This window comes from Monodon monoceros, unplaced genomic scaffold (assembly GCF_005190385.1).
Source record: "Monodon monoceros isolate NGI ecotype Baffin Bay Population unplaced genomic scaffold, NGI_Narwhal_1 Super_Scaffold_13, whole genome shotgun sequence".
Classification (NCBI taxonomy): domain Eukaryota; kingdom Metazoa; phylum Chordata; class Mammalia; order Artiodactyla; family Monodontidae; genus Monodon; species Monodon monoceros.
This window is the reverse complement of record NW_021703769.1, coordinates 64319263-64342045: the sequence shown is the minus strand read 5'-3', so window position 1 is coordinate 64342045 and position 22783 is coordinate 64319263. Positions and strand designations below refer to the sequence as shown.

At 40.5% G+C, this 22783-nt stretch overlaps 1 protein-coding gene across 2 annotated transcripts in view; it reads right to left on the bottom strand.

Moving 5' to 3' along the window:
• Positions 1–208: 208 nt before the first annotated feature.
• Positions 209–22783, bottom strand: part of LOC114893838 (acyl-coenzyme A synthetase ACSM1, mitochondrial) — a 46448-nt gene continuing 23873 nt past the window's right edge. For both annotated transcript variants that reach the window (XM_029219685.1, XM_029219686.1), the window contains exons 9-14: positions 21256–21336; positions 20616–20717; positions 4629–4756; positions 3445–3544; positions 2031–2150; positions 209–554 (exon numbers count right to left, since the gene is read on the bottom strand). In XM_029219685.1, coding sequence (XP_029075518.1) covers positions 468–554; positions 2031–2150; positions 3445–3544; positions 4629–4756; positions 20616–20717; positions 21256–21336 — 618 coding nt within the window. In that variant the 3' untranslated portion in view covers positions 209–467. The remainder of the gene's footprint in view (positions 555–2030; positions 2151–3444; positions 3545–4628; positions 4757–20615; positions 20718–21255; positions 21337–22783) is intronic.

The window sequence follows — 22783 nt, the reverse complement described above, 5'->3', positions numbered from 1 at the left end:
CAAGCCAGGCAGGAGCAGACCCCGGGGGCCACATGGACTGTTCCTCCTAGACCTCTATGTCCTGGTCGTCGACTGGGTCACAGAGTCTCTGGAAGCAGGAGGGAGAATCAGGCCCTGGGGCAGACTCTGATGGGGGTTGGGGGAATTACGAGGGACAGCATTTAGCACTGGATCTTTCCCAGAATAAATGCACAACAGACTCACTGTGGATGCTGAGTCAGTATTTAATTTGCTTCAGCCCCATTCTGAGCGCTCAGCTGGGCAATCTGAAAGGAACAGGGAACTTGGAGGAAGGATAGTGATTGATATTAATTTAAAAGAACAAAAATGCTGGAATGTTGACACTCCTGGCTCTCTTTCACGTCAACTTTCTCAGCGTTCCTCTCCTCACCCTCACCATCGTGAGGAACGTGAGGCCGCCAGGCATTTGGCCAACATCACACAGTGGTTTCTGAGTTTACTGCCAATTACATCTGACCAAACTCCTTCTTCCGGAGTTCACTTCTTTTTATCTTGCCAGTGATGGTTTTGGGCAGCTCTGAGACAAACTCCACCTGGTTGAGGATAAAGCAAACACATTCTGACTAAGTCCCCCCGTCATTTTCTATCAACCCTCAGCTCTCCTCCTTTGCCCTCTCACAGTCCCCCAGACAGGCTGGTGCCATGTGGGGGCCTTAATGGGGTTCACCATTTATGTCAGATTCTCCTCTGACCTCCTGAAGTTGGATGCAGCCCTTTGATGTACTTTGACCAGTGAGATATGAGAAGGAGTGAAGTGTGCCACATTTAACAGAAAAGGTGGGAGTCATTGAGACAGGCCACCCCTTCTGTCCATCTCTTCTAGTGCTCTGGGAGGTACCTACATGGTGGCTGCTCCTTTATCCCGGTCCCAGGATGAGGGGATGTGGAGCAAAGGCTCCGGGAAAGCTATGGTAGACAAGTGGTGTGAGCAAGAAAGACACCGTCCTTGTTATAATCCACTGCAACTTTGGGACTGTTTGTTACCCACAGTAACATGTAGCCCTTCCTGACTGGTATGCATTCTCTACTCTCGATAATGCATCAGATCCTAATGTTAGCAGCATGAACTCTTTTGTCAGATACACATGGGGTTGAATTTCAGCTTCTATTTACTCTAATCTCAGGCAATTTACTTTGAGTCTCTAAGCCTCAGTTTCCTCTCTGTAGACTGGGATGATTATCTCAGGTTGTGGAGAGGATTAAATGAAATAATAATGCATGTAAAGCATTGAGTCCAGGGCCTGGTACACACAGTAAATGCTCAATAAATGTTAGCTATATAGCTTTATAATATGTATTGATTGTAAATATTCAGACAATGCAGCAAAGTATTACTGCAAAAGAAGAAAATTTTAACTTGTTTTTAAACATATCAGATAGCACTACGTATGTTATTTCTTAGCCTGCTTTTTAATCTCAATATTATTATGATATTTTATGTTAAAATCTTCATCATCAATTTAAGTTACAGAATAATATTAAATTCCATGAGTAATTTCATCATTTCTCTATTGCTGCACAGTTTTATAGGTTGTGTACAGCATTTAAAACAAATGAAGTTGAACAAAAAGTATCAGAATGTATTACATGCTTTTAGGGTAAATATCATTTTGTTCTTTGCTATGTGTGTATATGGGTGTTGGGTTGCAATACAGAATGTATTTCTCATGACAGAATGTTTTTTAATAGCTTGGAAGTTGTTGGTTTGGGTGTCTTTTTCAAATTTTGAAAGATTATAAATAACCTTCCTGGATATCCTTGGGCAATTGTCTGATTTTTTCCTTTAGGCTGACACTCCAACAATGGATGAGTTTCTGACACAGGATCGAGGTTCCACCCGATTCAGTGGGCTCCCTCACACCCCTAAGCTGAAATGCTTCTTCTGCAGAGAAAAATATTAGTGCTCTTGGCTACTTAGGCTTCACCCCAGACACTGTATGAGACTTGAGGCAGTGGAGCCCCCAGAACCACTCACAGGGACCAGACCCCATCCATCTGCTCTCGCTCACCTTCCTTGGGTACTTGTACGGGGCTGTCACTGACTTCACATGCTGCTGCAGCTCCTTGGTGAGCTGGTCTCGATCATGGGACAGGAAGTTTGGGGTCAGGACAATGAAAGCCTTCACTACCTGCAGTGAAGAACCAGAGTGGAGGCTCAGAGAGAGGGGCAACCAAAGTATAGTTTAAGGAGTAAATGCCTGGGACTTCCCTGGAGGTCCGGTGCTTAAGACTCTGCACTCCCACCACAGGGGCTGCCGGTTCGATCCCTAGTCAGGGAACTAAGATCCTGTGTGCCATGCCACACTCCGCGGCCAATAAATAAATAAATAAAAATTTAAAAATAGAGAGTAAATGCTTACTAAATTAATGGGAAAACAAACTGACAGTAGAGCCTTTGGAAATCCCAGGTTCAAATCCCAATACTTCCAATTTCCACTCTTTGCCTTGGAACATTACTTAACCTATCTTAATCTCGATCTCCTTCTCTGCGAAATGGGGAGAGGACAGGTTCATTCCTCACCAGGTTCATGTAAAGATTCCATGAGATAATACACATAAAACGTGAAGCCAGGGCTTCCCTGGTGGTGCAGTGGTTGAGAGTACGCCTGCCGGTGCAGGGGACACGGGTTCGTGCCCTCTTATGGGAGGATCCCACATGCCGCGGAGCGGCTGGGCCCCTGAGCCACGGCCGCTGAGCCTGCACGTCTGGAGCCTGTGCTCCGCAAAGGGAGAGGCCACGGCAGTGAGAGGCCCGCGTACTGCCAAAAAAAAAAACAAAACAACAACAACGTGAAGCCTGTTTAAATGTATTTGTATTCCTATCATTTTTATCATCACCATTTTCACTATTATTTTAGGTAGAGTTCTGTGGGCATTTAATAATAGTTAAGACCTTGTGGGCATTTAATAAATGTTGGTAATTTATTAGTTTCCTATTATTATTTATGTCCTCATTTTTTTTTACTTCACACGGATTGTACATAGAAGGTGTTCAATAAACACTTGTTGGATCAAGGATGCATGCTCTGGAGCCAGAGTGCTCAATTTCCCACCACTTATTAGCTGTGTAATCCAGGCAATTTATTTAACCTCTTTATGCCTCTGTTTCCTTCTCTGCATAAAGGTATTAAGAGAGTCCTTAATTCATTGTGTTCTGTGAGGGATAAATGAGCTGACACCCAGTAAGAGCTGATTAACTGCTAGATGGCAGCGGCAGCAGCATTCACTATCACCTTCATTTCAGTCACAGATGAGGCCACAGTGCCCCCTGCTGACCACATCGTGTAAGTGCACATGCACATCAACCATGCCCTCCCTTCACCCTAGGTCCAAGGCTGGGTAGGTATGGCCGGGAAGTTTTCCCCTCACCTGCCTTCCCAGCCCCACGCCCAGCCACAATGACCTCCACGTCCCGTTCCTCACCTCCCCTCGAATCGGGTCCGGGCTGCTCACCACAGCGGACTCAGCCACCGCTGGGTGCTCTGCCAGGGCGTTCTCCACTTCTGCCGGCCCAATGCGGTACCTGCAGGACCAATGGTTCCTTCTGAGCCAATTCCCGGGCGAGGGTGACCCAGGCCCTCAGATCACATCTTTTGGAGAGACACATCTTCCCTTGGCACGGAGGGTATCTGTCACAGGGCGCCAGGGCCTGTGTGATGGGACTGAAATGTGAAGTCCTGAACGTTCCATGCTAAGAAATACAAGGCTCAGGTGCTCCCCAGGTGAGAGAGGAGGTGAATGCTTCATCCTCCCAGAGCTCTGGGGCTTGGCTCAAGCTCAAGCAGCTTCCCCTGGCATGAAAACTCCTTAGCTTAAACATTTGTACAAATTTTACAGCCTGTTCCTCACTATTATCAGCATTGGTTTTAGAAATTAAAAACAACAAACACAATTTTCCTGAAATTCCCAGGAAAACATGTTATTCTAGTGTAACGTGTCCTTTTTTTTTCTTTATAAATCATGTTCGAGTTAGGAACAACAGACTTGCAGTCAGACTGCCCTTGTTCAAATCTGGGCTGCACCCTGTACTGTCTTTGAAACTTCAGGCAATGTTTTTCACTGGTCACTGACTCCGTTTGCTCATGTAAAATGGGCATAATCATGGGAATTCCTTGGCCATCCAGTGGTTAGGGCTACGTGCTCCCACTGCAGGGAGCACGGGTTCAATCCCCAGTCGGGGAACTAAGATCCTGCATGCCAAGCACTGTGGGCCTCCACACACCCTCCTTTCCCCCAAAAAAAATAAAATTAAAAAAAAAGGGCATAATCACATCTACCTTACAGCACTGGGAGGTGGTTCGTATAAAGCTCTACAGAGAGTACGGTCACATAATACGTATTCCATAAAGGTGAATTTTATTATTGTTGTTTTTATGTGCTTCTGTGACACGTGGTTCATTACAGGAGCACACAGAATAAGCTCCCTCAACAAATAGGGCCCAAAGTCAAGTTTTCCTTCCCAGTGCCTTTAACTTGCATGGTGTCTTACTTTGGTTCAGAGTTAGGCTGAGAGTCCATCACCAAGGCATGAAGGAATGTCTGGGCATGCTACCTCCCACCAGGCTCGTGAGGGTGGTACCTTCTGGCTCAGCGTCAGCCACACCTACCCGGAGGCATTGATGACATCATCGGCCCTCCCCAGGAACCAGAAGTAGCCCTCTGCATCAACAGTTGCTCTGTCCCCACTGCTGTAAAAGTCCCCACACTCCACTTCGGCTGTCTTCACCGGGTTACTCTGCAAAGACAACGACACTCCTCTGTCAAAAGCAGTGAGTTTAGAGATGATGAGCTACAACAATGAGCTCGGATCTGGGTTTGAATCCTGCTTCTGGCTCTACCTGGCACCTGGGCATTTTTTATAATCTCTCTGAGTCTACTTTCATTACATGCAAGCACTCAATGCATGCCACTGGTCGATTAGGGAACAATGTTCAACCAATTTTAAGAACAATATTTATTTCATTTATTTATTTTTGGCTGCGTTGGGTCTTCGTTGCTGCATGCGGGCTTTCTCTAGTTGCGGCGAGCGGGGCTACTCTTCACTGCGGTTCACGGGCTTCTCATTGCGGCGGCTTCTCTTGTTGCGGAGCATGGGCTCTAGGTGTATGAGCTTCAGTAGTTGCGGCATGTGGGCTCGGTAGTTGTGGCTCACGGGCTCTAGAGTGCAGGCTCTCAGTAGTTGTGGGACACAGGCTTAGCTGCTCCGCGGCATGAGGGATCTTCCTGTACCAGGGATCGAACCCGTGTCCCCTGCATTGGCAGGTGGACTCTAAACCACTGCGCCAACAGGGAAGCCCATTGCCTCCGGTTTTTGGCAAGAGATACTGTTTTCCACTTGAGATACCAGATCAAATTCTTTTTTAAACAAATGCTTTAAAGTAGTAATTTGATTTAAAGTGAAAAATAATGTAAGTAATAATATACATGGTGCATGGATATGGCAGAAAATAGTTGACGTGGACTTGAATGACTGAAATTTAGGAGACACCACATCAAAGGGTACAGAAAAAGTCCCACCCCCAATTCATGTGCCATTTGAACTGCTGTCCATCTCAGTGTACTCTGATACAGTTGACCTGACACATCCCTGCGGACACGTCTTCCCTGAAGGAAATGATATTTCCTGATGTCAATCATCTGAGGTAGGGTCAGAGATTGGAACCTTGCAGATGGGACTCCCACACCCACGGAAGGAATTCCTTTGTCTCTCCGGGCCTGAACTTCTTGGAAGTAGATCTCAGAGCCATTGAAGAGCTCCTGAATGGTAGGAGAATAGTATCACATCTACCACACAGAGACGGTCAGAGTCTACAGGGGCACCTAATTGAGTTCTTCACCTTGACTACTTTTAAAAAGTGCTACTGGTGGGTGATGTCAAGAAAACATGGCAAATGAGGAAGATTTAAGGTCTCATTTCCCCCGAAAAACCACAAAAAATGTACAAGAAGTTGAATTGACTATGTACGACATCTGGGAAAGAGTCAAAGGCTTAAAACAACCTTATAAATACCCAATCAAGAAAAAGCCATCTTAAAAATGGTACAAAGTTTTGTGACATTTTATTCATCCTTGCTCCAGCCTTTCTCCTGCATGGCAGTTTTGGTCTTGAGCAGATGGCAGCCCAGTTCCCAGTTCCCCTGCTCCAACCAAAGAGAGCAGAGAAGATCTCATTTGCAAATTATTGTACACACCTGTTTTAACCTGTCTCAGGATAATTGGAGGACTGGTGCAAGGCACGCGGTTCATGTAACTCAGAATATAAGTGGGAAAAGCAATAGGAACTGTTCATAGGAGCTACCTGGAGGACTACAAAACTAAAAGGTGCCTAAGGTAAGAAATTATGGGTGGAGATATACAATAGATGATCAAGGTCTGGAGGAGAAGGTGGGGTGAGATTCTTTCAAGAAATTAGGATATTCAAGACAGCTGTGCACATGGTGGTATTTAGAAAACCATGCGCATACCTGAGCAAGACGTGTGCTCACAAGAGTCCTAAGAAGACCTTAAGGTTTCACCTCAGACTGATCTCTAGGCGCAGAGCAAGCCTAGCTAAGTGATGAAGGAGTACCCCAGCACAGACCTAACTTGTACATTGGTTGTTCTCTCCTTTTTGTTGTCATTGGTATTTTTGTTTGTTTGACCTCTTGACACTCAAGAAAATCTCTGTCAAAACATTAGCTGAACATGAGCTAAATGATCAGAAACTTCAGTGTGATCACACATGGCAAATAATTGTCGTTGCAAGAAGAGTTTGGAAACGTCCCAAAACAAACATACTGTCATAGGCTTCAACGGTTAACAAAACAAAACAAGAACAACAACAAAACCCCAGACACCCCAACACTCAGGGAAGCAGGAGAATCTGATTTCTAGAGTTACCACACTGTAATAGTGAGAGGCCCAATATTCAACTAAAAATTACAAGACATACAATGAAACAGAAATCATGCCTCACGACTTCCCTGGTGGTCCAGTAGTAAAGAATCCACCTTCCAATGCAGGGGAAACGGGTTCATCGATCCTTGGTCGGGGAACTAAGATCCCACATGCTGTGGGGCAACTAAGCCTGTGCGCCACAACTACTGAGCACGTTTGCCTCAACTAGGCAGTCCTCATGCTGCAAACTACAGAGCCCACCCACTCTGGAGCCTGTGCGCCATAAGTAGAGAGAGAAAATCCACACGCCACAACTAGAAAGAAGCCCGCACGCTGCAACAAAATATCCCACATGCCACAACAATGATCCTGTGTATCGTAACTAAGACCCTACACAGCCAAAAGTAAAAAATAAATAAATAAAATAAATATTTAAAAAAAAAATCATACCTCATTCAAAGGAATGAAATTAATTGACAGAAACCATCCCTGAGGAAGCCCAGGCATAAGACTTACTAGACAAACAGTTTAAATCAAGCTTGTTAAATGTGGTCACAGAGGCAAAGGAAGAAATGGACAAAGCACTACAAGAAGTCAGAAAAGTGACATGTGGACAAAATGAGAATATCAACAAAGAGATGGAAATTATGTAAAGACACTAAACAGACTTTCTAGAAAAGGGCAGTAACTAAAACAAAAAATTCACTGAAGTGTTTGGCAGCAGTTTAAAACAGGAATAAGAAAGAATCAGAGAGTTGAAGGCAGAACAATAGAAGTTATTGGGTCTGAGGAGCAAACAGGAAAAAAATTGAAGAAAAGCAAACAGAGCCTAATGGATTTGCATGACAGCATCCAGCAGACAAACATGTGCCTTATGAGAGAAGGAAATGAGACAGAGAAAGGGACAGGAATAGTATTTGAAGATATAAGGGGCAAAATCTTCTCAAATGTAATGAAACACATGAATTTACAAATACAAGAAGTGCAAAGAAATCCAATAAGATAATCCCAAGAGACCCACACCAGGATACATAAAAATCACAATATTGGAAGCCAAATAGAATCTTGAAAACAGCAAGAGAAGTGACTCATCACATACAAGGATCCTCAGTAAGATTATCAGCTGATTCTCACAGGAAACCTTGAAGGCCAGAAGTGGTGGGATTACATATTTAAAGTGTTGAAAGAAAAAAAACTGTCAATGAAGACTTCTCTATCCTGCCTTCAAAACGCTCCTTAAAAATGAGGGAGAAATTAAGATATTTTCAGATAAAAGCTGAGGGAGTTCATTGCCACTAGACATGCCCTAGCAGATATGGTAAAGGGATTCCTACAGGTTAAAATGAAAAGACTCTAGACATGTGTCAAATCCATATGAAGATACCTTTGGAAAAGTTAAGTGTGTGGGCAAATGTAAAAGCCAATATTACTGTAATTTTGATTTGTGACTCCACTTTTAATTTTCTATAGTTTTTTTTTTAATTTATAAAAAAATTCTAAGTCTATATTTTTGGGTACACAGTGTACAAAGATATAATTGATGGAATCAGTATCAGAAAGAGGGGACAAAGCTCTATAGAAGTAGAGTTTCTTGTTTTTGTTTCTTTTACTGCTTACATGTTTTTAATGAGGTAGCATTGGTTTATAACATCATATGTTTCATGCATACATTATGATTTGACTTCTTTATACACTACTGCATGCTCACCAAAAAAATTCTAGTTTCCATCTTTTACCATACAATTGACCCTCTTTACCCACTTTGCCCTCCAACCCCCATCCTCTCTGATAACCATTAATATGTTCTCCATATCTATGCATTTGCTTTTGTTTTGTTTGTTTTTTTAATATTCCACATATGAGTGAAATCACAGGTATTTGTCCTTCTCTGTTTTGTTGATGGTTTCCTTTGTTGTGCAGAAGCTTTTTAGTTTGGTGTAGTCCCATTTGTTTACTTTTGTTTTTGTTGCCCTTACCCGAGGAGACATAGCCAAAGATATATTGCTAAGACCAATGTCAAAGAGCACACTGTCTATGTTTTCTTCTAGGAGTTTTATGGTTTTAGGTCTTACATTCAAGTTTTTTAATCCATTTTGAGTTAATTTTGTGTATGACATAAGATAGTGGTCTAGTTTCACTCTTTTGTCTGTGGCTGTCCAGCTTCCCCAACATCATTTATTAAAGAGACTTTCTTTTCTCCATTGTAGATTCTTGGCTCCCTTGTCATAAATTTGTTGTCCATATATGTGTGAGTTTATTTCTGGGTTCTCAGATATTTCCATTGATCTATGTGTCTGTTTTTCTGCCAAATTATTTTTAATAGTATAACTTTGTAGTATGATTTGAAATCAACAATGTGATATCTCCCACTTTGTTCTGTTTTCTCAGTCAGGAATGCTTTGGCTACTTGGGGTCTTTTGTGGTTCCAGACAAATTTAGAATTCTTTGTTCTATTTCTGTGAAAAATGTTATTACGATTTTGATATGGATTGCAACTGAAGTTGCAGATTACTTTAGGTAAAATGAACATTTTAACAATGTTATTCCTTCCAATGTATGAGTATGAACTAGTTTTCCATTTCTTTGCTTCTTCTTCAATTTCTTTCAACAATGTCTTATAGTTTTTAGTGTACAGGTCTTCCACCTCCTTAGTTAAATTTATTCCTAAGGATTTTATTCTACTTGTTGTGATTGTAAATGGGATTTTTTTCTTAATGTATTCTTCTGCTAGTTCATTGTTATTATATATAAATGCAACAGATTTTTGTATACTGATTTTGTACCCTACAACTTTCCTCTTTTCATTTATTAGTTGCAATAGCTTTTGGTGGAGTCTTTAGGGTTTTCTACATATAAAATCATGTCATCTGCAAATAAGGTGACAAGTAAAATTTGTCACCTTTCCAATTTGGATGACTTTTATTTCTTTTTCTTGCCTGTCTGCTGTGATTAGAACTTCCAATACTATGTTGAATAAGAGGGGCGAGGATGCTCATCCTCGTCTTCTTCCTGATTTTAGAGGGATGGCTTTCAGTGTCTCACTGTTGAGTATGGTTTTAGCTGTGGGTTTGTCATAAATGGGCTTTATTATGTTGAGGTATATTCCTTCCATACCCACTTTACTGAGAGTTATTTTTAATCATAAATGGATGTTAAACATTGTCAAATGATTTTTCTGCAACTGTAGAGATAACCATATGATTTTTATCCTTTGTTAATGTGTATCACATTGCTTGATTTGCATATATTGAGCCATCCTTGGATCCCTGTAATAAGTCCCACTCCATCATGGTGTATAATCCTTTTAATGTATTGTTGTATTAGGTTTGCTATTTTTTTAAAAAATTTATTTTTGGCTGTGTTGGGTCTTTGTTTCTGTGCGAGGGCTTTCTCTAGTTGCAGCGAGCAGGGGCCACTCTTCATCGCGGTGCGCGGTCCTCTCACTATTGCGGCCTCTCGTTGCAGAGCACAGGCTCCAGACGCACAGGCTCAGTAGTTGTAGCTCACGGGCCTAGTTGCTCCGTGGCATGTGGGATCCTCCCAGACCAGGGCTCGAACCCGTGTCCCCTGCATTGGCAGGCAGACTCTCAACCACTGCACCACCAGGGAAGCCCAGTTTGCTAATATTTTGTTGATAACTTTTGCATCTATATTCATCAGAGATACTGGCTTGCAATTTTATTTTTTGTGTGTGTTATCCTTGTCTGGTTTGGTATCCGTCTAATGTTGACCTTGTAAAATGAGTTAGGAAACAGTCCTTCCTCTTCAGTTTTTTGGAATAGTTTGAATATGATAGGTATTAAATCTTCTTTGAATGTTTGGTAGAATTCACCAGTGCAGCCATCTGGCTTTCTGGGAGGTTTTCAATTACTGTTTCGATCTCCTTAATGTTGATCAGTCTATCCAGATTTTCTGTTTCTTCATGATTCAGTCTTAGAAGGTCGCATGATTCTAAGAATGTTTCCATTTATTCTAGGTTGTCCATTTTTTGTTCATAATATTCTCATAATCTTTTGTATTTCTGTAGTATCCATTGTTATTACACCTCTTTTGTTTTTTATTTTATTTATCTGTGCCTTCTCTCATTTTTCCTGTGAGTTGAGCTACAGGTTTGTCAATTTTGTTTACCTTTTCCAAGAACCAGCTCTTTCTTTCATTGATCTTTTCTATTGTCTTTTAAGTCTCTATTGCATTTGTTTCTGCTCTGATTTTTAATATTTCCTTCCTTCTACTGACTTTGGGCTTCACCTGTTCTTTTTCTAGCTCCTTTAAGTGTAAGGTTAAATAGTTTGAGACTTCTTTTGTTTCTTGATGTAGGGCTGTATCACTATAAACTTCCCTCTTAGTACCAGATTTGCTGCAACCCACAGATTTTGGTATGTTATACTTTTATTTTTAGTTGTCTTAAGGTATTTAAAATTTTTTCCTTTAAGTTCTCCATTGATACACGAGTTGTTCAGTACCATGTTGTTTAGTCTCCACATATCTGTGACTTTTCTAGCTTTCTTCTTGTAGTTGATTTCTAGTTTCGTACCATTATATTCAGAAAAGATGCTTGAAAGGATTTCAGTCTTCTTAAATTTATTGAGACTTATTTTGTGTCCAAACACATGGCCTAACCTTGAGAGTGTTCCATGTGCCCTTGAGAAGAATGTGTAGTCTGCTGCTTTTGCATAGAATGTTCTATATACGTCTATTCAGTCCATTTGGTCTAATGTTTTATTTAAGGCCATTGTTTCCTTGTTGACTTTTTGTCTAAATGATCTATCCATTAATGTAAGTGGAGTGTTAAAGTCCCCTACTATTGTGCTGCCATCAATTTCTCTCTTTATGTTTGTTAATAATCGCTTTATATACTTTGGTACTCCTAGGTTAGGTGTATACCGTCGTTAGTTCCAGGAACCCCTGCAGATACCAAAATTTGAGGATGCTCAAGTCTCTTATAATTTGCATCTAATGTACAAACAATTTCCTGTAAAGTTTACATCATCTCTAGATTACTTATAATACCTAATACAATGTAAATGCTATGCAGATAATTGCCGGCACACAACAAAGTTAGATTTGCTTTTTGCTTCTCTCTGGAATTGTGTTCTGAATTTTTTTTGATCTGCAGTTAGTTGAATCTGTGGATGTAAAACGTGCAGATCTGGAGGGTTGACTGTATATATATTAATAAATATCATATATTCTTGAAGGGTTATCTCCTTTATTATTATGTAATGTTCATCTTTTGCTCTTCTTACCTTTCTTGGCTTGAAGTCTTTTGTCTGTTATGAATATAGCTACACCCACTTGTTTTGGCTGCCCTTTGCTTGCAGTATCATCTCGCATCCCTTCACTCAGAGCCTATTTTTTTTAGAGCTGAGATGAGTCTCCTGGAGGCAGAATATAGTTGGATCTTGTTTTTTAATCCATCCAGCCACTGTGTCTCTTTTGATGGGTGACTTTAATCCATTGGCATTCAGGGTGATCACTGATGATATATGAGGACTTAGTTCTGCCATTTTATCTTTTGTTTTCTGGTCGCTCTGTATTGCCACTTTTTTGTTGTTTGTTTTGGGCTTTTTGGGGGGTTTTGTTTTGTTTTGTTTTTTTCCTTGTGTTTCTTTCTGCCATTTTAGTTTGGTGGTTTTCTATGTTGTTTTTCTTCAGCTTATTCTTTTTTTATGTTTTGTTTTGTGGTTACCATGAGGTTTGTATAAAATGTCTCATAAATAAAACAGCCCTTTTTCTGTAGATAACATCTTATCTCATTTGCCTATACAGGTTCCATCGTTTTCCTGTTCCCCTTTTATATTTGGTGTGTGTGTGCCTCAAATTATCTTCTCTTATACTGTAAGTGTGTTACCAGATTGAAGTACCTTAGTTATTTTTACTGCTTTCCCCCCTTTTATGCTATAACTGTTTAACAACTTATATAGAGTTGCAATTTTCTGATTCTATCTGTTTACTCAAAGTTCTGTGTACTTTTGTCTTTTCATTTTGGTAGAAGAGGTCCTTTCAACATTTCTTATAAGGCAGGTTTGGTGACGATGAACTCCCTCAACTTTTGTTTGTCAGGGAAAACCTTTATTTCTTCTTCATATCTGAAGGATAACTTTGCTGGTTAGAATAGTGTTGGCTGGCAGTTTTTATCTTTCGACAATTTGAGTATGTCATTCCACTCTCTCCTGGCCTGTAGAGTTTCTGCTGAGAAATCTGCTGATAGGCTAATGCGGGTACCTTTGCACGACAATGTCTTTTTTTCCCCACTGCCTTTAAAATTCTTTTTTTTATCATTGATTTTGATAGATTAATATAATGTGTCTTGGAGAAGGTCTGTTTGCATTGAGATAATTAGGTGTTCTGTTAGCTTGTGGAGTCATATATCCAGTTCCTTCTCCTGGTTTGGGGAGTTCTCAGCTATTATTTCTTATTTATTTATATGCTCTCTGATCTCCTCTCCTCCTTGTGGAATACCAATTATCCTTATATTATGTTTTCTAATGGAGTCTGATGAGTTTCTTCATTTTTTAAAATCTTATTTCTCTCTCCTACCTGAATCATTTCTAGATTTCTGTCTTTGAGCTCACTGATTCTCCTTTCCATATGGTCTGCTCTATTTCCAGTGGTTTCTAGCACAGTCTTTATCTCATTTTATTGAGTTCTTCAGCTCCAGAATTTGTTTGTTTCTTTTTTCCAATCTCTTTTGTAAAGTATTCCTCTGTTCATCAACTTTATTCCTGAGCTCATTGAATTGCTTTTCTGAGTTTTCTTGTAGCTCAGTGAGTTTCTCAATGATAGCTATTTTGAATTCTCCATTAGTTAAAGCATGCTCTTCTGTGATTTTCAGTTTGGTTTTTGGAGAATTGTCATTTCTTTTTTGGTATACTGCATTGCTATCATTTTTCATGGTGCTTGATGAGATGTTTCTGTGCCAGTGCATTTGAAGTATCCAACACCTTTCTTAATAGATAAAGTTTTGCTTACTTTGTTTCTAACAAACCAGCAATTGGTAACTAGAGGTTTTTCCTTTGTTTTTAAGTAGGTGGCACTACAGCACAAGTTTTTTTTTTTTTAACATGTTTATTGGATATAATTGCTTTACAATGGTGTGTTAGTTTGTGCTTTATAACAAAGTGAATCAGTTATACATATACTATGTTACCATATCTCTTCCCCCTTGCGTCTTCCTCCCTCCCACCCTCCCTATCCCACCCCTCTAGGTGGTCACAAACCACCGAGCTGATCTCCCTGTGCTATGCGGCTGCTTCCCACTAGCTATCTATTTTATGTTTGGTAGTGTACATATGTCCATGCCACTCTCTCACTTTGTCACAGCTTACCCTTCCCCCTCCCCATATCCTCAAGTCCATTCTCTAGTAGGTCTGTGTCTTTATTCCCGTCTTACCCCTAGGTTCTTCATGACGTTTTTTTTTTCTCTTAGCTTCCATATATATGTGTTAGCATATGGTATTTGTCTTTCTGTTTCTGACTTACTTCACTCTGTATGACAGACTCTAGGTCCATCCACCTCACTACGAATAACTCAATTTCGTCTCTTTTTATGGCTGAGTAATATTCCATTGTATATATGTGCCACATCTTCTTTATCCATTCATCAGTTGATGGACACTTAGGTTCCTTTCATGTCCAGGTTTTTGGTTCGTCTTTCCAGAGCTGTCTCTCGTGGTATTTGAGAATCTGCACTTTCCATCTTCCATTGTCTCTGTGGAAGGTGTGGCCCCATGCCCTCATAATTGCTTCTTGTGCCCCTGGGGTCACTGGTGCCTTGCTGTTGCTGGTGTCATTTCTGTTGCTGGCATCACCACCAGGAGCACTGGTATGGCGGAAGCTTCCGCTGTGTCTGGAGTTGCCTAGGTTGTAGCCACTGCTGCCCCAGTGGGGGTAGTTGGAGGGAGGGGTAGAAGCTGGGGTCAGAGGTTGTCATGTTCATGGGCACCACCACCACAAGCAGGGGTCTGGAGTTTCATGTGCTCCTGTGGCTGAAGGGACTGGGGTCATGGGGCTCACTTCTACTGCTGCCCAGTTCTCTGTGGCCATGGGTACTGCTGCAGCTGGAAGCCAGAGTCATGTGTGTCACCTTCGCTGCTGCTACTGGATTCTCTGGGGCTGTGGCTCAGCCATGATAGCCAGGAGGCCAGTATCATGGGCACTGGTTCTGCCTCTTCTATGTGTTCCAACCCATCCACCTTCAGATTACAGATGTGTAGATCTCTCTTGTGTCCTGGTGTGTTGAGCAGAGGAACCGGTGTTGTGTTATGGATGTTTTACTAGTTGTACATTAAAGGAGAGAGACAAAGGGATTGTCTCACACCACCATAATGCTTAGAAGTACAGCTTTTGTATATAATTGAAGTTAATTTGGTATCAATACAAATTAGATTGTTATAATTTTAGGATGTTATATGTAATCCCCATAGTAACCATGAAGAAAAGATCTAAGGCATATAAACTAAAGGAATTAGAAGAGAAGCAAAATATGTCACTACAAAATATCAACTAAACAAGAAAGAAGATAGTAGTGGAGGAAATGAGGGACAAAAAAGCATTAAGACATACAGAAGATGAATAGCAAAATGGCATATGCAAGTCTTTCCTTATCAATAATTACTTTAAATGTAAATGGGTGAAACTCTCCAATCCAAAGGCAGAGATTTGCAGAATAGATGATAAAACATGATCCAACTCTACACTGTCTATAAGAGACTCAGTTCAGATTCAAAGACACAAGTAGGTTGAAAAGATGGAAAAAGACATTCCCTACAAATAGGAGACAAAAGGGTGGCTATCTAATAATATCAGACAAAATAAACTTGAAGTTGAATACTGGCACAAGTGACAATAAATGGACATTATATATTGAAAAAAAGATTAATTCACTGAGACTATCTAACATTCAGAAACATATATGCACCTAACAGCATAGTGCCAAAATATATGATGCAAACATAGACAGAATTAAAAGGAGAAATCAAAACTCCAAATTATATAAAATAAACATTGATGGAGTTGAAGGGAGAAATATACAGTTCTACAATAACACTTGGAGAGTTCAATATATTACTTTCAATAATGGATAGAACAACCAGAAAGAAGGTCAGTAATGAAGTGGAGGACTTGACTAACACTACACACCAATTGGATCTGACCGATATATAAAATACCCTGCCTAAGAACAACAGAACGCACATTTTTCTCAAATGTACGTGGAACATTCTACAGGATGGGTCACATAATATGCCACAAAACAAAGATTAGTACATTTTAGAAGATTGAAATCATACAAGGTATCTTATCTGATCACACAGAATGAAATTAAAAATTAACAACAAAAAGAAAAGTGAGAAATTCACAAATATGTAGAAAATTAAGCAATACAGTCTTAAACAACCAATAAGTCAAAAATGAAATCACAGGGGAAATTAGAAATTACATGGAGATAAATAACAACCAAACTACAACATACCAAAGCTTGTGATTGTAACAAAAGCAGTGTTGCTTAGGAATTTTAAACACCTACATTAGGGAAAAAAAAAATCTAACGTCAATAACTTAACACCTTAAGTAACAAGAAAGAGGAGAGCAAACTAAATCCAAAGCTAGCAAAAGAAGGAAATAAGTTTGGATCTAAGAATAATAAAATAGAGAATAGGAAAACAATAGAGAGAACAAATAAAGCCAAAAGTTGGTTCTTTGATAAGATCAAAAATTGACAAATTTTTAGCTATATTAAGAAAAAAAGAGATGATTCAAATTATGAAAATCAGAAATGCAAGAGGAGATATTACTAGCAATTTTACATTCCAAAAAAAGAAAAGTTTATAAGAGAACACTATGAACAATTATTACCAAAAGACTGGATAATCTAGATGAAAGAGGCAAATTTCTAGAAACACATAATCTACCAAAAATGAATCATGAGGAAATAAAAAATCTGAATAGACCTATAACTAGTAAGGAGATTGAATCAGTAATCAACCCTCTCATCCCTCCCCACCCTGAAAAGAAAGCCCCAGACCTGATGGCTTCATTGGTGAAAACTCCCGAACATTTAAAGAAGAATTAATACCAATTATTCTCTGGCTCTTCCAAAAAATTGAAGGGAGGGACCTCAATCTATGAGGTCAGCATTACTCTGACACCAAATCGAGACAAACATACTACAAGAAAAGAACACTACAGACCCTTACGAATAATTGGGGCAAAATTCTCAGCAAAATGCTAGCAAACAGAATTCAGCAACATATTAAAAGGATTATATACCATGTCCAAGTGGGATTTATTCCTGGTTCAACATATGAAAATCAATCAATGTAATGAACCGTACTAATAGAATGACAGTGGGGGCTGGGGGACCCCATATCTATTCAATTGATGCAGAGAAAGCATTTAACAAAATTCAGTACCCTTTCATGATAAAAACACTCAGTTTATTTAATAAACTAGGAATAGAAGGAAACAGCCTCAACATGACAAAGGCCATATATTTTAAAAAAAAGCATAGCTAACATCATTCTCACTGGACTGAAAGATTTTCTCTTAAGATCAGGAACAAGACAGGAGAGCCTGATCTCACCTTTTCTACTAAACAAAGTATTGGAAGTTTACCCAGGTCAATTAGGCAAGCAAAAGAAATGAGGCACCAAAATGAAACAGAATTAAAACTAGATCTGTTCACAGATAACATGATCTTACATGTACAAAACCTAAAAAACTTTCTCTCACACACACAAATTGTTAGAGCTAATAAAGGAATTCAGCAAAGTTATAGGAAAAAAAATCAATGCACAAAACTTAAGGTGCAGTTCTATACTTTAACAATTAACAATCCAAAAAGAAAACTGAAAAAACATCAATAAGAATACAATACTAAGGATAAATTTAGTATAGAAGGTGAAAGACTTGTACACTGAAGATTAAAAATGACTGCTGAAAAAGAGAAAGAAGACATAAATAAATGGAAAAGCATCCCGTATTCATTGATTTGAGACAATATTAAGGTGACAATGCTGCCCAACATTATCTACAGATACAACTCAATGTCTATCAAAATTTCAGTGGTGTTTTTTGCAGACATAGAAAAACCCATCCTAAAATTCACATAAAATCTCAAGGGATCCCAAAGTGCAAAAACAACCTTTAGAAAGGAGAAAAAAGTTGGAGGACTTACACTCCTGATTTCAGAAACTTACTTCAAAGCTATAGCAATCAAAACAATGTGATACGTTCATAAAAAGAGACATACAGACCACTGGAAGAGCATAGAGAACCCAAAAAGTAACCCTCACATATACTGTCAATTGAATTTCGGCAAGGGTGCCAAGACCATTCAGTGGGAAAGACAGTCTTTTTAAAAAATGGTGCTTGGAACCTTGGATGACCACATGCAAAAGAATGAAGTTACCTTATATCATACACAAAAATTAAGTCAAAATGGATCAAAAACTTAAATGTAAGAGCTGAGCTTATGAAACTCTTGGAAGAAAACACAGAGGAAAATCTTGCCTTGGATTTCACAATGATTTCTTGAATATGACACCAAAAGCACAGGAAATAAAAGAAAAATATTGAATAGATAAAATGTCCTTCACCAAATTTAAAAACTTTGTATGTCATAGGATACTATCAAGAAAGTGAAAAGACAACCCACTGAATGGGAGAAAATATTTGCAAAGCATATATTTTGCATATCTGATAAGGTATTAATATCCAGCCTACATAAAGAACTCTTACAACTTAGAAACAACAGAAAAATGAACAAGCCAATTAAAAATGGGCAAAGAACTTGAATAGACAATTCTCCGAAGATATACAAATGGCCAATAAGAACACGAAAAGATGCCAGTCATTAGAGAAATGTCAATCAAAACCGCAATGAGTTACCACTTCAAACCCATTAGAATGGCCATTATTAAAAATAAACTGAAAATAGCAAGTGAGTGTAAGGATATGAGGAAATGAAAACCCTTGTGCATGTGGAAAACATGTATGGCAATTCCTCAAAAAGTTAAACAGAATTACCATATGATCTAGCAATTCCATTTCTGGGTATATAACCAAAAGAAGGGAAAGCAGGGACCCAAACAGTTACTTGCACAATCAGTGTTCATAGCAGCATTATTCACAAAGGCCAAAAGGTGGAAACAACCCAAATGTCCATCAAAACTTGGTATATACATGCAATGGAATATTATTCAGTCTCAAAAGATGACAGTTTGCTAAAACATGGATGAACCTTGAAAACATGGTGCTAAGTGAAATAAGCCAGACACAAGAGGGCAAATGTTGTATGATTCCACTTATATGAGGTAACGAAAATAGGCAAGTTCTTAAAGACAAAAAGTACCATTAGAGGTTACCAGATGCGGGGAGATGGGGGCTAGGCAGCTATTGTTTAATGGGAACAGAATTTCTTCTGGGGATGGAGGAAATTGTCTGCAGACGCATGGTGGTGATGGTTGTGCAATATAGTAAATTTTACTCAGTGCTACTGAACTCTATGCTCAGGAATGGTGAAAAGGGTAAATTTTATATCATATATATATATATATATATATATATATATATATGCCTCAATAAAAAGAAAATAAAAGAACAGAATATAAGCCCACAAATCTCAAAGGTAGAGTGACATGTCTCAATGCCATGAGAACATGTGAAATGAAGGAAATCAGTGTGGCCAAATGTGAAGACATCTTTGCAAAATAAAATATGTTATGTATAATTTTTTTTAAGTCATGGCTTTGTACCATGCCAGTTCAATTTAACGAGAATCTCTGTGGTTGGATCCAAGTATTAAAAAAAACAGAACCCCTCAAATGATTCTAACGTGCAGGCAGTATTAAGAACTGCTGATCTATATACCTGTTACTCTGTGTTCATTTTCCCTTTTATCCAACCTTTACACTGTGCTACTGAGAATTAAGGCTAAGGCTTGCATGATTGCTTCTGGACAATAGTACCACAGAGGGACAGGGCCCCACCCACCCACCCAAGGCCACAGTGTGAGCACAACAGTTGACACCAGTGGCTGTGACTTTGTAGAAAGGAGATGGAGTCTGAGATCAATTTCAGTGTCTGTCTACCCTTCTACGGTCCACCTTGGAAGCTGAGGATTTCCTCTTAGTGGCCACTGCTAGCTAGGGTATGTCTGATGAAGAGTTACAGCAGGTTTCCTTATACTCTATTGTAGGTTTCTGTAGTCCCTGGATTTCTCATTTAGAGTTTGGGGTCCAAAACACACCACTTTGAATCCTAGGCCTGCCATTTATTTGACATGGGAAAGACACGTAAAGTTTCCAATCTGCAGTTTCTTCCTCTTTGAAGTGGGGATAATAGCGCCCCTGGAGGCTCAGCGAGTATAATAGATTTGTTTGCACACTGTTGGTAAGTGCGGTGGTATGATGTGAACCCAGTCAAAGCCAGCATTCTTAACCACAAGAGATCACTGGACCCCAAGTCTGGTGGTTCTGAAGCCAGGCTGTTTTCTACCCCATCAGTCAGCCCATAAGTGCCAGATGGGTTATGACAGAAAGGGATGTGGGAACACACTATGAGCTTTGAGATTAATTAGAACAGGTTTCATTGACTTGGAGTGAATAAAGGAAGAAGGAAGAAGTCTCAAGATGCAGAGTTGGGTCCAGTCCCTTAGCACCTACACAGCTCCCTGCAAGGATTCTTGGGCCATGTGGGGGCAGATGGGGTGTCCTTACCTCATAGCACATGAAGACGCCTATAGGCCTGGTGGGCTTGATCCTGATGCCAATGTTTCCTTCAGTGTTGGGCGGCAGGATGTTGCCCTTGTCATCAATGATCTGGAGCAAGAGACCTGTGAATCCCACCCTGCAGGGATCCCCAACACTCCTGCCCCACCCAAACACTGCCTGGCTCATTCATGTGACACAGTGGGGGTAATTGGGGGAGGAGGTTGTGGTAGAAGAGCCCTGTCAGAAGATAGAATAAAACTGTCAAAGTCTTTGAAATCAGCAAATGGTAAAACCCAAGTTATGGGTCCATGTATTTCATGCATATACAGACAACACAAATGTGTCTTCAAGCGAGAAAACACGGATCAGGAAAAACTAAAGGCACCCGCAGTGGAGAGAGCCGCCTGTGCTACTGCAAGTACTCTTTCCCAGGCTCTGGGCATGAGGCCTTTGGCTGTCCTGGCAAGCTGCACTCACGCCCAGGACATTGCAGTTCTCAACTGAAAACTCCCCAGGAAACTGGAGGAAAAGTAGGCAGAGAAGAGGAAGGGCAACCGAGAGGCATGACTGGTTCTGTCACCTCGTGTCACACAATGGTCCAACCCTAGCCGAGCACTAATGTCTACCAATGTCTTTACCACCAGACCTGAATGTCGTAGGGTGGGATGGCCTTCCCCATGGAACCTGGCTTGATCTTCATCCCCCGGAGAGTGCCACAACTTATTCCCTGTTCACAAAAGAAGAGAACTGGGGTTGGCGAAGCGTCCAGGCTGATCACAAAAACACAGCATCCTTGCTTACAGATGTCATTTGATGCTGTTTAAAGAGCCCTCATGGGGAAGCTAGAAGGCATCGACCCCACTCTAGTCAGCAGACATTCAGTGCACCTGACATGGGCTGGGCCTGAGCCCGGTGCTGGGGCTACAGAGTCCAGTGGGAGAGGCCATGAAGAAGCAGAGGAGTGAGCCCAGGGCCGTGGGCATGTAACGTAGGGTGCGGAGTGCCCACTGTATTCCAGACATGTGTCCCTTTGCCGAAGAGGGCCGTGAGTGTATGTAACGACCGTTTACTTGTAGCTGCCTCGACTGCTTCTCAGAGCTGTGCTGAGGTTATTCAGATTGTTCACGTTGTTCCCCTACCCCCACGTCTTCCTGATGAACCTTATTCCTTCTTCATGGTTCTCAAAATTATCGCTTTCCTAAGGTTAAGCGCGTCACACACAGAGAGACCAAGGTTTGAATCCTGACTCCACCACTCACTAGCTATGTACCAAGTAATCCCCCTTGATCTCCTCCTCTGTCAAAGGGGGGCAATCATAACATGATCACTTAGAGTGCTTGTGAGTGTGTGCCAGGCACACACCAAGTATTCAGTAAACAACTACTGCTAGCTATCATTCAGGCCCTAATAAAAGGAAGTTGGGAGGTTCTCTTTCTGTGGTATTTTTCCCCACACTTCTATTGTTGCTTGTCTGTTTCCCTCAGTAGATAATGAGCATTCAGAGAATAGAGACTGTCCCATCCATCTCTGCACCCCCAGCGTCTAAACACAATACCTACCTAAACACAACAGTGACAACCATAGCTGCAATAGGGGTTAGACACTGCGAACAGAGCTTTGTATACTTTCTTTCATTTACCTTATCGTAACCTTGCAAGACTGGCATATTTCCATTTTGGAGATGGGGAAGCTAGACTCTGCAAGATTCAGTGATATGCCTACAGTCTCGAAGCCTATAACTGGCAAGGCTGAGATGTGAACTGGGGTCTGAGCTCCTGAGAGAGGAAGTACTTTCCCCTCTGCAATGTCACTGCTTACCCTACAGGCACGTGGAAAATGTCACAGAAATGAGTGGATAGGTGTGAAAATGTTTGGAGAAATAAAGCCCCATCCGGGTATCGGGGAGTATTCTGTTGTTATGAATAGTTGATGTAAAGGGACTAGTGTCATGGGTGTAGCATGTAGTTCTAACCTCACCCTTCTTGTCTGAATGCAAACTGTGAACCAGCAAGGACAGACCTAGAGTCTTAACATTTCTCAAGACTGGAAGCAGACCCAGTAACTGATTATTTATTTATTTATTTATGCAAAATAATGTCAGACAAGTATGTCAATTGGGACTGAAACGGCTATTTTGCTACAGGCCCTGAGATGACAGTCATACCTCTGTCAGC